Here is a 15,007-nt window from a genome sequence, read left to right as displayed (position 1 = left end):
GTTTCTCACCAGCAGGTTCTCCATCTCTCTCACAGTCTGGTTCACACGATTCAGGATCTTGCGACAGCACTCCGCAGCCTGCTGGATCTTCGACTTCTCCTGTGGCTCGTCTGAGTACCGAGAGAGAGAGAGAGAGAGAGAGAGAGAGAGAAAGAGAGAGAGAGAGAAGCGCAATGAACAGAGAGCTGACCAGCCTCCTACCCCGCCCTCAAACACACACACACACAGACAGACACACACAGACACACAGACACACCTGTGCACTTGGCAATGTTTTCCAGCAGCAGAGGGTACTTGGTCAGTCTCTGCATCTCGATGGGGATGATGTCTTTGAGCTGCAAGCGGCGACACTGAGCATTGCTCTCGGCCTCCTGTCAGACACAGTGAGAGAGAGAGAGAGTGAGAGAGTGTGTGTGTGAGAGAGAGAGAGAGTTGCTGGTCTACTGGGATGGAAACAAGACTCCTTTTTAATAGCAATTTCATCCATTCCAGGTTTTTGATTAGCCCCAGTGTAACAAGCTCAGGTGTGTCTCATTAAACTCAGGAATGGATCCCACTCTGCAGTCGGATTCTCTCGGAGATGGCAGCGTGCTGGAGCTGCTCACCAGAATGAAGCTGTTGAACTTGGAGTCTTTCTTCTGCCGGGCTTTGATGAAGTCGAGAGCGTAGGACTGGTGACTGGAGAACCGCGAGGAGAGCTTCTGAAACCACTCTCCCTCTGAGCCATCGAACTGAAACCAGAGAGAGGGGAGAGGGGAGAGAGATCACAGACTGGGTCAACTCAATACACACTGACACCCTCATCCCACTGAACCAAGCCATCAAACTGAAACCAGAGAGAGTGAGAGAGAGAGAGAGGGGGGGGGGAGAGATTACAGACTGGGTCAACTCAATACACACTGACACCCTCATCCCACTGAACCAAGCTATCGAACTGAAAACAGAGAGAGAGAGAGAGAGAGAGAGAGAGAGAGAGGGAGATTACAGACTGGGTCAACTCAATACACACTGACACCCTCATCCCACTGAACCAAGCCATCGAACTGAAAACAGAGAGAGAGAGAGAGGGGGGAGAGAGATCAGACTGGGTCAACTCAATACACACTGACACCCTCATCCCACTGAACCAAGCTATCGAACTGAAACCAGAGAGAGAGAGAGATTACAGACTGGGTCAACTCAATACACACTGACACCCTCCCACCTCCTTCACCCCCATCCCACTGAACTGAGAGAGAGAGAGAGAGAGAGAGAGAGAGAGAGAGAGAGAGAGAGAGAGAGAGATTACAGACTGGGTCAACTCAATACACACTGACACCCTCCCCCCTCCTTCACCCCCATCTCACTGAACTGAGAGAGAGAGAGAGAGAGAGAGAGAGATCAACTCAATACACACACACACTGTTGGGTAGGCTTGATCCACCAAGCTAAGTAAACTCTTAGTTCAGCCTTCCAGAGTAATGGAGGGGACCCCGGGGTATACCAGGAGAACACGCCCCCACACCAGGGGAGATGCGAAACCCAATGGGACAGACAGGCAGCTCCCAGGGAGCAGCGTTCTTACCCTGCTGAGCAGAGTGTCTCCGATGTGCATCACAATGTAATTGCTCTCCTGCCTCAGCTTCTTCAAGCTTTCGTAGAACGAGTCTGAAAAACAGGAAAACATTCAAAACACTCCCAAGCTCTAGACTGGTCATTGAGTCACGCACTGAAAATATAACGGGTTCAAAAAGTTTCACCCATTCCAGGCTTTATTACAAGCTTGATGAGCCACAGAGTAAAGGGAACAAGCTCAGGCGTGTCTTATTAAACTCCTCGGAAAACCAGGATTGGATCAAACTGCTATGCAGTGGGAGGGGGTCTTTATTCCCATACCTGCTGATAAGCTGTGCATGCTAAGCTTTGATTAATGAACGCTTTGATAAATAGGTTTGGTTGAATTCACTCACTGTCGTCAGGTATCATTAACAAAGAGGATTCATTACTAGATCACATTACAGTTGCTTCCACAATCCTTATCACAGTATTTTACAGCCCTGTATCTGAGCTCTCTCATGCTCTAGTGTATTAACAGCATTGTATTGGAGCTCTCGTGTGTGCTTCGGATGAGACGTAAAACAAACGAGCTCCTATTGGAAGTGACTCTGCAGCAGCAGCAGCAGTTGATGAAGCAGAGTTCACCCCCCCTAGTCTCTGTCCCGCTATAAAGAATGATGCAGCTCTCTCACTGTGCACTTCAATGATGTCTTCCAGCCCTGGGAAGGTGGCAGCCAGCTCATCCAGGCTCATGATCTTCTCTCTCTCCAGCGGCACGTAGAACACGGTGTGCAAGACATTGAGCATGCGAACGTGAGCGTGCTCCGTGATGAACAGCTCTGTGCAGAGAGAACACAACAGAGATATCAGAGACACACACACACACACACACAGAACGTGAGCCTGCTCTGTGATGAACAGCTCTGTGCAGAGAGACACACACACACACAGAACGTGAGTCTGCTCTGTGATGAACAGCCTCTGTGCAGACACACACACACACACACACACAGAACGTGAGTCTGCTCTGTGATGAACAGCTCTGTGCAGAGAGACACACACACACACAGAACGTGAGTCTGCTCTGTGATGAACAGCCTCTGTGCAGAGACACACACACACACAGAACGTGAGTCTGCTCTGTGATGGAACAGCTCTGTGCAGACACACACACAGAGAGTGAGCCTGCTCTGTGATGAACAGCCTCTGTGCAGAGACACACACACACACAGAACGTGAGTCTGCTCTGTGATGAACAGCCTCTGTGCAGAGACACACACACACACACACACACACACACACAGAGAACGTGAGTCTGCTCTGTGATGAACAGCCTCTGTGCAGACACACACACACACAGAGAACGTGAGCCTGCTCTGTGATGAACAGCTCTGTGCAGAGACACACGCACACACACACACAGAGAACATGAGTCTGCTCTGTGATGAACAGCTCTGTGCAGAGACACACACACACACACAGAGAACATGAGTCTGCTCTGTGATGAACAGCCTCTGTGCAGAGACACACACACACACACACAAACACACACAGAACGTGAGCCTGCTCTGTGATGAACAGCCTCTGTGCAGAGACACACACACACACACACAAACACACACAGAACGTGAGCCTGCTCTGTGATGAACAGCCTCTGTGCAGAGACACACACACACACACACACACACACACACACACCGTTGATGACCTCCTGCCGCTTGACCTCTGTTTTCTTCAGTCCGAGGAGGTGCTCGGGGGGGGCCTGCTCGCGCCAGTTAGGCGGGTCGAGGTCCAGCTCCGAAACACGCGGCTCAGCCTCCTCAGACTGGGCAAGCAGAAAGGGCTGCGGGGGCTCACCCCCCCCCGGCTCGGGGCTGCGGGAGAGAGAGAGAGGGGGAGAGGGAGTGAGTGTGAGAGAGACACAGAGAGAGAGAGAGCGAGCTGTATTAGACCTCTGTATTTCAGAGTTGTACGAGATCTGCCTGTAATGTAGAACTGTATACTAGCTGAATTACTGGCTCTCTATATTAGACTACGTGGCTGCGTGTATTGCAGAGCTGTATAGTTGACCTACGTGGCTGGCTGCGAGGTGCTGCCAGCTCTCTGGAGGCTGTTGGCTTTGCTGGCTGCCTGCAGGTCCACGTCGCTCCGGGATCTCGGCTGCTTGCCCTTCTGGGAGGATCCCTTCTGAGAACGCCGTCGCTCCGGCGCACACAGGCTCTCTGAGCGACCCAGACGCACACCGTGTCTGAGACCACACGCCACAGGGACACAGGACGGGGGGTGGAGACAGATTCAGGGTTTATAATGAAGGAGGGATGGAAGAGAGAGAGGAGATCCCAGGGTTTATAAAAGGAGGGATGGAGAGAGGGTGGATGGGGAAGAGAGGAGAAAGAGGAGAAGAGATGGGTGAAAGGAGTGGGGATCGCAGGGTTTATATAAGCACAGGAGTGAAAGAGGGATGGAGGAGGGGAGAAAAAGACACAGGATGAGGGAGAGACAGACGGAGACACACACAGAGGGAGAATAAGTGAGTGCATGCATTAGAGAAAGAGAGATTACAGCACTGATAAGAAGCTAGAGATGACCTACTCTGAACTCAGTATGTAAAGACTGTGGTTTTCATGTAGGAAGGACTGCAACGGTACTCTCTGCACAGCGTACCAGCCGCAAATCAACGGACAAAAAAAAAGAGACCCTTACTCAAAGATAAACTGACTTCAAATGTTCGGATGGATTAAAAACGGATTTATATGACAGTAGCAATGTACAGCTATGGCCAAAAGTTTTGCATCACCTGGAATTTTAGGATTGAGACTCTTGTTTTTTTTTTAGTAAATCAAAGAAACTACAAAACGATATCGCAAACAAAGTCTGCCGGAAGCCGCAATAGTAGTACAGCAGTATTTCATGTTAGACTTCGAAATGTCGGATTTTGTTCAGTTCTTCGTTAAGCATCTGGGGGATGCGGTTTGTGATTCAATATGTTAACGTAACATTATTGCAGCAAAATGTGTTCATTCTATACAGAGGGCGATGCTGCAAAACCTTTGTCAGTCGCTGTATTTGAGCTCTCCTGTTACTCTCGCATGATATTCTGCAACGGTACTGCTTTTGGAGTTTCACAGCAAACAAAAACCGTGATCCTATGAGGGTTTGAAAGCAGCGGACCAACTAAAAGTCCCATTAAATTAGACTATTGGGGGGGGGGGGGGGGGGGGCACGAACTTTCCATTCTGTGCTGCATTATTCTTCCACGGTACTTTACAACAAAGTGTACACCTTACTGAACACTATGAGGTCACCATTACCCTGTCCACCATGCACCACTCTGCCCCCTAGTGGATGTACAAGAGAAAATACCAGATTTGTGCTCTGTGGTATTAATCACTGATGTATTGCTAAAGAGGTGGGAGCACAGAGCCACTCTGCGGGTTTCAGGCCACTGCACGACACACCAGGGGAGACTTGGGGTTTGACACAGCAACCTCAGACTAGGTCTCCAGGCGGTCTCCTGGAACCAGGTTTCAAACAGCTGCTCCTGGAACAGTGGCTTTGTGTTCCCTCACATCCACTAGAGGGCAGTGTGTTGTAGTTGGTACAATGATAATAATACTAATAACAGTAATAACAACACTACTACTACTACTACTACTACTACTACTACTACTACTACTACTACTAATAATAATAATAATAATAATAATAATAGTAATAACAACACTACTACTACTACTAATAATAATAATAATAATAATAATAATAATAATAATAATAATAATAATAATAATAATAATAATAAGATAATAAAGATACTTAGCCATTCAGGTATTTTTTTGCCATGTTTTTAAGTTTTGTTTTTTTGTCACACACACATAACTTGTCATCCACTGTCATAACCCTAGCAAAGGCACCAGCAGACACACCCACCTCTTTCTCTTTCTGAAAACAAAGAGGAACCCGGAATTAATGACCCGGAATCACCAGGGACAGGGAGGGAGGGAGGGAGGGAGGGAGCGCACTGGAATAGAGAAGCGCTGTCGAATGAGCCAGGAATCACCAGGGACAGGGAATACATGAATGAATAAATAAATACATTAACAAATAAAAAATATATTTAAAATGATTAGAAACTAAAAAATAAAACATTTCAAAAATATATATTTTTAAAAGGGTATTTATTCCAATAAAATAAATACCCGGGTGTTTATTCTGATAAAAATACCCGGGTGTTTATTTTAATTCCTCCCCCCTCTCTCTCTCTCCCATTATGCAGCGGCCCACAGTTAGTCAGTCGGCTTGGTTAGGATGCGATTGTTAAAAAAAGACATTGATTTGAAACAGTCACCACAATGCAAGACGGAATATTGTTCCATTTTACAAAATGAAATTCTAAAAAAAAAAAATACAATTAATTACTAAAATAAATAAATTGCTGCTTATTTATCTGTTTATTTAAATCATTCAATATATTTTTAAAAAGTTACTTCAATTCATAAAAGAAATATCTTGTAAAAAATATTATTTGTTTTGTATGACAAAAAAAGTGTACAAAAATGTCTCCTGTAAAAATATTTGTAAAGAAAAAAAAACTGGACTTTATTATTATTATTATTATTATTATTTTAAATAACTAAAATTACTAAAATAAAAATAAACACACTATAGCTTTTGATCAGATTTAGCGGATTTCTTTCTCAATTCATAAACAAGCTCTTTGCATCACGGTGACGGCTGGTTTAATTCAGGAGCAGAATCTGAACCCGAGATTCCCGAGACAGAGCCACGGATCCAGCGAGCCCGGGACGCGAGAAACAGCGAGCCACACGACCAGAGCCCACTACACTGCCAGCGCTCCAGAGAACACCGAGTACAGGACACACCCTATTCCTCCATTATTAAGACAGAGCTCTCCGCAGAAATCAGTTCCTGACAATCCAGTGAGGGTCGCTGGTGTCCATCAGGCTGATTTTACCGTTCAGAGCGAATTCAGAAACAGCTGCTTGGGTTTGTGTGGATCGCATTGAGTCTTTAAGAAAAGCAGCGATCATCACAAACCCAAGCAGCTGTTTCTTAATTCACTCTGAACGTTAAAATCAGCCAGATCGACACCAGAGACCCTCGCCTGATTGTCAGCTCCTGATTTCTGTGGAGAGCTCCATCCCGGTAATGGAATGATCAGTTTGTGCAGAATTAACACACACACGCACGCACACACACAAGCACACACAGACACGCATGCACGCACGCACACACGCGCACGCACGCAAGCACGCACGCACACACACGCACACACAAAGCCGAACAGTGGACTGCAAGGAAAACAACAGCAACGAGGAAGGCCAACTCTCAAACAAATAATCCTCAAACCAGGGAGGGGGGGGGGTGGGCGAGCCCCCAAAGCCGTTTCTGTTTGCCCAGTCTGAGAAGACAGAGCTCCAATACATCCAATAGTCATTTTTTTCTGGACCTCACCACACACAAGCCCCATTGCACAATGCAGCTATACAAACCATCACAAGACTCAGCTACAGCAGATACACAAGCGCTACACAGACCCCAGGGATGGTAACAAGACTCCTACTGCACAGCAGTGTCACCCAGTCCAGGTTTTACTACCAGCTTGATCAGCCCCCAGTGTGTCTAGCTAACAAGCTCAGGTGTGTCTTATTATCAAACTCCTAGTGAAACCTGTAACGGATCAGACTGCTGTGCAACGGGAGTCTTATTTCCATCCCCCCCCCCATACAACGAAGTGCTACACAGGCCCACGTTGTGGGTTTTATTTCTGCCTTGCAGTCACCGACCTGTGAAAATTCTTACCAAAAAAAAAAACACACGAAGCGACTCAAAAACAAACGATGAGCGATGCCACAGAGCGCACAGGAACAAACAGGAAGGGATCACTACAAACTCAGGGGGGTCCACACCACCACAGGGCACTTGTAAAGCAGCGGTGAACGTTATTTCAAATGGCTTTTTCACATCCACCCCTTCACTGCTGCGCGGCGTTTGCAGTCGTTCAGAGAGGTGTCTCCAGTACTATCGTTTCTTTATTTTTTTCTCTTGAATCTAAATCTGGCTTTGAGCTTGCCTGGGGAACCCTAAAAGCTGGGCACTGAATAGCCATCCTCCATTCAAACCCTGTGTCGTGTTTAATGCTGGCAGCTCCGCCTAGTCTACTTTTAAACAGACAGAGTGGTGAAGCTGGCAGAGCTGAAATGAATCTGCTTCGCCAGTATAAAAGACCACAATGGTCTTTAGCGCATGTGTTAAGTGTTAATGCAAATATTAATAATAATACCACTAATATTACTAATAATAATAATAATAATGATGATGATGATAACGGTGATGACACAAGAAAAAATAAACACACTGTGCCTTTCCGTATATATTAATTTAATATCAGCGACCGATCTCACTATCAAGTACTGACACTAATATCTTTGACAATCTCTGACAAATGTGAATGGGGCTCTAAATGTTAGAAAGAAGACATGAAACAGATAGAGACAGACAGATGAGACGGAAAGGGTAGGGGGGTAGTGTGTAGGGGAGGCTGGGTAAGGGGGCGTCTCCAAATATCCGAGATGTTCTTCAAAGCAGCGGTTTTTCAAAGCAGCAGCAGCAGCAGCAGCAGCAACAGCAGCAGCAACAGTGAGACACCAGACAGGTAGGCAGGCACCTGCCTAGAGCCGCTATTCATCGCCAAGGGAACTTTCAACACGGCCCCTAAATCTGGCACTGAGTAGAATAATGCACTGATCTGATCCCTTCCTGTCTTCCATTGAAAATGTATGCAGTTTGAGAGTGAAATGTGCCAAAAGTGTGTGTGTGCGTCCATCAGTTTGTATATACCTGCTTATTTGTCAGTGTGTGTATGTATGTGTGTGTGTCAGTAGCAGCGTGTCTGTATCCGTGTGTTACTGAGTGTGTGTGTGTGTCTGTCTGTCTGTGTCTTCCACCACTGTATGTATGCATGTGTCTGTATCAGTGTGTCTGTACCAGTATCAGTCTGTTAGTGTGTCAGTATCAGTGGGTCTCTCACCTCTCGCTCTCCAGCACCCCCTCCTCCGGGGGGGTCTCGTTAGGGGCGGGGGGGTCCCAGACAGCTCCTCCTTTCCCCCCCTGGTCAGAGGGGTCTCCCGAACCATCGGGGCGAACACTTCCCTGAGCTGAGAGAGACAGTGCGAGAGAATCAGTGACCTGTATTCATCAGACTGCGCAAAACTGCACATCCTACCTGATTCCATTCAAAACATGAGATTGTAGCCTTGCCTTTCCTTTCGCCCGTCCCTCCTCTCCCATCCCTCCTCCTCCCCCCACCCCACTTCCTTAAGCCCTTCCCTCCTTCCACTCCCTCCTTCCTTCCCCTTTTCTCCTTCTCCCCTAACCGCACTCTCTTAAGCCCTTCCCTCCTCAACCTTTCCCCTTCCCCCCCCCCCCTCACCTGTGTCCCCCTGGTTGCTGTCTCCACTGGAGGTGATGCTGATCGTCACAGTCGACACCTCAGCAGTCTCCGCCCCCCCCACGGGCTTGCCCCCGCCTCTCTGGCTGCTGTCCTGTTTGGCGGGTAGCCCGGCAGAGTTCTTGCGCTCGGAGTTCGGTCGGTCCTTTTCACCTGGACAGACAGACGGAAGGGCAGCAGTCACAACACACACACAGAGCGAGGGTCAGCGAGAGTGACCACAGGCAGACAGACGGACGGCCTGCCTCCGATCAGCAAAGACCAAAAGAGGAAGAAGGAAGAATTTTATTTTAAGGTCATTTTTCTTATCTGTGCATGGCGACCTTATATGGGGATGGATAAAACTCTCCTAGTCTCTCTATCTATCTCTCTCTCTATCTCTCTATCTAGGGGACAAGTGGAAGACTAGCAAGCTAATGCATGTGAGCCTCATATGAACCGGATGCAATTTTTCACCCCATATAAAACAATGGGAAAAAAGTTGAAAAAATTAATATATTTTTAATTGATAATTACGTGTCTAAACCTATTTTATTTTTTCAGCCATTTTCAATATTTTATGCATAAAAGGGTTTAAACTGTCTCTTAATATAGATCTCATCTCCTAAAGCTGAGCCACGTGCTGCAGAGTCCGTTTACTTGGGCTCTGTTACTCGATGACCATCGTGGACAGAGACTGACTGACTTGAATAATCACACAATAAAAACCTCGATGCAACATAAAACTGACAACTAGAAACAGCGAGAGGAAACAAATAAGGCGTCGGTTTGTTTCGTTGGTTAGTAAAAGTCGTGCTGCTACCCAAAATTCTACAGACGAGACAGGCTGTGTGATCCAAACCCCGATAAATGAGGACAGAGGTCCACCTATAGTGGGAAGAAGTGGGTTAGTACTGATGGGAGAGAAGTGACAAATCGATTGAGAGTCCCACCCCACCTATAAAAAAAACAATCAGAGAGACTGCAATGAGCAACGCACAGGGCTGGAGTTGAGATTGCAGTCTGAATACCGCACTGCACTAAACTGTATAGGAACTGCCTTTCACCTTCCTCTGGAGGCCTGGGTTCCAATCTGGGGGGCTAGGTGGCGCTAGCAGGTTCATGTTAATGCACTAGACCAGCCTTTCACCTTCCTCTGGAGGCCTGGGTTCCAATCTGGGGGGCTAGGTGGTGCTAGCGGGTTCATGTTAATGTACTAGACCAGCCTTTCACCTTCCTCTGGAGGTCTGGGTTCCAGTCTGGGGGGCTAGGTGGCGCTAGCGGGTTCATGGCAGGTTTCTAGAGAAAGGTATCTTGTTCCTGTGTGGTATTCAAACCCCAGCACTCTGCAACGCTTATTAACATATTTAATAGAGTTGTTTTTAGTTCAGGACATTTCATCCAGGAATGGATTTGGACAGGCATGCCAAGAGATAGAGATGTTCTACAGCACACAGAAGTTAGAGACTTTTTCAAATGAGGGTTTAATAATTAATGAGAGAAGAAGAAAAAGAAGAACCCCCCCTGTTACGTATGGTACATGCCAACGTGCATTGGGTTTAAATCAGAGAGGAAGGGACCACTCTGAGAATAAAGGGGGGGGGGGAAGGGAGTACCTTCAGTCTCTACTTTACAAGCTCTGTTTTCAACATCTGCAAAACAAATAAAAAGGAAAATACTTTTTTTTTTTTAAAAGGTAAATTACGGGTGGGGTGGAAAAATAAACCAGGAGAGAAACCAGCAGAGACAAATCAAGGACGAGCAGAGAGCGTACTCTCCCCTTTGAAACAGCAGCGAGGCCCTTCAGTATTACATGGCCTGCGCACTGCTCTTCAACAATCGCTTCAATCACTCGGACTGGTTCTGTTCGCTCCAACACCAAGCCTTTACGATTTTAAACCCGACTCTCTCCTGGCTTGGAGGGATTTGCTGAATTAGACCCGTTTTACTTGTTTTCAGCTCTTAAACAGTTTGCAGATTTCAAGTCAGCCGTAACATTTCATAAGTAACTTGAACTCTGCAGCTTTGTAGGAGGCTGAGAACAAGTGAAAAAGTCTAATTGAGCAAATTATCAGTTCAGGGAAGGGTCTGGAGAAGTCATTCAGAGCTCAGCTGGAACGAAAACCAGCAGACCCAGGGGCTGCCCAGGATTTAGTCTGAGAAGACCCGCTCTAGACCAGCCTTTCACCTTCCTCTGGAGGCCTGGGTTCCAATCTGGGGAGCTAGGTGGTGCTAGCGGGTTCATGTTAATGCACTAGACCAGCCTTTCACCTTCCTCTGGAGGCCTGGGTTCCAATCTGGGGGGCTAGGTGGCGCTAGACTGGGCATGGTTACTGTTTGTGTTATGTGTGCCCAGTAGGTGATTCTCTCTCCCTGCTGGGAGTGAGCTGTAATAATAATAATAATAATAATAATAATAATAATAATAATAATAATAATAATAGTCATTTAGCAGACGCTTTTATCCAAAGCGACTTACAGACACTAGGGGGGTGAACTCTGCATCATCAACAACTGCTGCTGCTGCTGCTGAGTCACTTCCAAGAGGACCTCGGTTTTTACGTCTCATCCGAAGGATGGATTTTTGCAGTGCTGCGTGTGCGTGTGAGAGACAGATGTATAGAGTCCATACGTACTGCTGCCCCCTATCCAGCGCGCCGTGTCAGCCAGGAGGCTGGGAAAGCGCTTGTTGCTCCCTTTGGAATGATCGTCGAACTTCTTCATCCCAGGGATCTGAGGACGGACAGACAGACAGACAGACGGACAGGATCAGCATTCACTGCAGCGCTGAATCAACTCAAACACAAAATGATTTCAATGCAGGAATATGTCCTTAAACCCCAGCCTGCATCACTGTGTCGTTTCAATGCAGGAGTATTTACTTCAGTTTTGAATAGGACAGATACACATCGGGTGAGTCGATGCATCATTCTGTGTGGCTCGCTGTGCGTCCCCCTCTCTGTGTGTGTCTGCCCCCCCCCCTCTCTCCCTCTGTATCTTTCTCTGTCCCTCTCTCTCTCTCTCTCTCTCTCTCTGTATCTTTCTCTGTCCCTCTCTCTCTCTCTCTCTCTCTCTCTCTCTCTCTCTCTCTCTCTCTCTCTCTGTATCACTGTTACCTTCTTCCGGAAGAAGCCTCTTGATTTCTTGCTGTCTGTGGACTTGCTCTTCACTCCCAGGTGTTTCATGTAGGAAACCACAGCGCTGAACATCGATGAGCTGCACGCACACGCACACACACACAGAGAGAGAGAGAGAGAAAGAGAGAGACAGAGAGGCACACACAGAGAGAGAGAGAGAGAGAGAGACAGAGGCACACACAGAGAGAGAGAGAGAGAGAGAGAGAGACAGAGGCACACACACAGAGAGAGAGAGAGAGAGAGACAGAGGCACACACACAGAGAGTGAGAGAGAGAGAGAGAGAGAGACAGAGGCACAGAGAGAAAGAGAGAGAGGGGCACACACACACACACACACACACACACACAGAGAGACGCACAGAGAGAGAGAGAGAGAGAGAGAGAGAAACAGACATGCACACACACACACACACAGAAAAAAGTGGACAATTTAGACAAAAATGGGACATTAGACACAAGTGAACATTTCAAAGAAAATGCAGAAGAAAGCACGGCCCTCACTTAGAGCTTTGGATTTTTCTAAAGGGGAAATATGGAAAGAAAAGAATTACCCTTCGTGGCATGCGGGGGGGGTGGGGGGGGGGGGGGGGTATTAAAGGGAACACGACTCCTCCTACAACACTCTGAATGACACGGATTTGAAGAAGACAGAACGCTTCAGGATAGAGAAAATGCCAAGTATAAATAATGAGTGTGTGTCTGTCTGAAGCAACTCTCCTCTGTACACAATGCGACTCTCTTTCATCACAGGACAGGCCCTGAAGGGACAGCCCCGTCAGTGAAGGACCCCAGACAGAGTGCTCTATTGTTCACATACAGGCAGTGATGTCATTGCGGGGTCCTCCCCCCCCGCGGGGCAGACAGACAGACGCCTGTGTGAAAATAACATTTCTATAGGGACCTTTCTTTAAAAGGTTTTTAGTATTATTTTTGTATATATAATTTTTTAAAACACAGAGATATTTTTTTGAAGTTTTGCCTCAAAAACACTGATGAAGGCACTAGAGCCCAAACGCTGGTCTGCTTGTTTCCTATCAATAACAAATTCGATTCTCACCCCTTGTCTTCATCATTACTGATCGAGGGTCTGAAATAAAGAGAGAGAAAAGCCGGGTTAGAGGAGAAACACGGAGCACTCCCACTGCAGAGCAGCGAGAGCCAGTCCAGGGTTTACATGTGTTCTGTGAGCTCAAGAAGGAAAAAGCAGCAGCTCTCAGAATGAATATAAAACCTGGACTGGCTCTCACACTGCCCTGCAATGGGAGTCTTACTATCATTATCATTATTATCATTATTATTCTGATGAAGAAGCTCACAGAGGAATGGAAACTATTTTCAAGTACAGTGACCCTGAATGTGGGTTGAATCAATGCGAAACAGATGAAAGATCAAAAAGTCAAAACACTCTCCAGATGCAAAATCAAAACCAGATGCTGGAGACCAGACAGACACAGAGAATGAACCCACAGGATATTACTGTATATAACACAATGAACCCACAGGATAGTACTGTATATAACACACTGAACCCACAGGATAGTACTGTATACAACACAATGAACCCACAGGATATTACTGTATATAACACAATGAACCCACAGGATAGTACTGTATATAACACACTGAACCCACAGGATAGTACTGTATACAACACAATGAACCCACAGGATATTACTGTATATAACACACACACACACACACACACACACACACACACACAATGAACCCACAGGATAGTACTGTATATAACACACACACACTGAACCCAGACACACCTAGAACCACAGTGCAACATTACTGTATATAACACACACTGAACCCAGACACGCCTAGAACCACAGCGCAACATTACTGTATATAACACAAACACACTGAACCCAGACACGCCTAGAACCACAGTGCAACATTACTGTATATAACACACACACGCACAATTAAAAATAGCTGAAAAAAGTTAAGTTTTCTGGACACATATTTTCCATTGAAAATGTTTTCAATTTTTTTTTCACTTTGCTTTATATCAGGGAAAAAAAACAAAATATGAGGCTCTCATGCATTTTGCATCTTCAGCATGTCCCCTATATACACACACACAGACACACACACACACACACACACACACACACACAGACACACACACACACACACACACAGACACACACACACACACAGACACACACACACACAGACACACACACACGCGAATGACCAAAGAGTGTTTTTCTTTGAATCCGTCCCCATATGAGGTCGACGTGCATGAAACAGTTCAATAACAAAACAAAAAATAAAATCTATCCTGTCTGTTTTTTTTAAATATTAAAATGAATTTGGGCTCACCGTTTGAGTAGCATTTTTCCTGCAGTATTTTCTCGAGATCTAAATTGTTTTGCCTCTCAGTCGGACTCGGAGCCTCGCACAAGTAAACAAACCCAGACGCTGCTTTGCCGTGTTTAAAGAAGGCTGAGAAAATTCTGCACATGTTCTGTTAGGGGAGTCTACACTGGATCTGGTTTTCAAAAGTGAAAAAGCCCTCCAAAGACACAACAGGCTCCTTTTAAAAACTCTACAGCTTCATGATGCAACCCCAGTGCAATACTGTACTAGAATCCAATCACAGAAGCCCACCCAGACTCAGCCAATCAGGGAGCAGCCCCCCCCTCCATCCCCCAGCAGCTGGCCAATCGGTGTGAGCGGAGGTGACATCACTCTCGAGGGTTCTGCTGCCTGCCTCTCTCTCTCTCTCTCTCTCTCAAAGGGTCTTTGTTTGCATTACACACAGCAGGCTCTCTCGTTTCTCTTGTTCACTGCACTCCTGGGAAATTCAATCTTGGGTTTTTCTCTTCTGGTTTGGAGAAGTGCCAAAGGGAAAGCACTCCATTTTGCC

At 46.6% G+C, this 15,007-nt stretch overlaps 1 protein-coding gene across 7 annotated transcripts in view; it reads right to left on the bottom strand.

The window, feature by feature from the left end:
* LOC117434043 (rho guanine nucleotide exchange factor 1) overlaps positions 1-15,007 on the bottom strand; it is a 37,808-nt gene that overhangs the window by 9,712 nt on the left and 13,089 nt on the right. Inside the window, exons 1-16 of one of the 7 annotated variants that reach the window (XM_059011123.1) lie at positions 14,461-14,694; positions 13,181-13,210; positions 12,625-12,642; positions 12,103-12,202; positions 11,623-11,719; positions 10,603-10,638; positions 8,990-9,160; positions 8,588-8,714; positions 5,467-5,478; positions 3,611-3,784; positions 3,235-3,410; positions 2,229-2,375; positions 1,565-1,647; positions 606-731; positions 257-371; positions 10-110 (exon numbers count right to left, since the gene is read on the bottom strand). In XM_059011123.1, the coding sequence (XP_058867106.1) occupies positions 10-110; positions 257-371; positions 606-731; positions 1,565-1,647; positions 2,229-2,375; positions 3,235-3,410; positions 3,611-3,784; positions 5,467-5,478; positions 8,588-8,714; positions 8,990-9,160; positions 10,603-10,638; positions 11,623-11,719; positions 12,103-12,202; positions 12,625-12,642; positions 13,181-13,210; positions 14,461-14,474 (1,527 nt within the window). In that variant the 5' untranslated portion in view covers positions 14,475-14,694. Of the gene's footprint in view, positions 1-9; positions 111-256; positions 372-605; positions 732-1,564; positions 1,648-2,228; positions 2,376-3,234; positions 3,411-3,610; positions 3,785-5,466; positions 5,479-8,587; positions 8,715-8,989; positions 9,161-10,602; positions 10,639-11,622; positions 11,720-12,102; positions 12,203-12,624; positions 12,643-13,180; positions 13,211-14,460; positions 14,695-15,007 lie in introns of those variants that run through there. The other 6 variants (XM_059011118.1, XM_059011124.1, XM_059011119.1 and 3 more) reach the window with 6 other exon arrangements.

Source organism: Acipenser ruthenus, chromosome 41 (assembly GCF_902713425.1).
Source record: "Acipenser ruthenus chromosome 41, fAciRut3.2 maternal haplotype, whole genome shotgun sequence".
Classification (NCBI taxonomy): Eukaryota; Metazoa; Chordata; class Actinopteri; order Acipenseriformes; family Acipenseridae; genus Acipenser; species Acipenser ruthenus.
The sequence above is the reverse complement of the archived record's forward strand: the minus strand, read 5'-3'. Positions and strand labels throughout refer to the sequence as shown.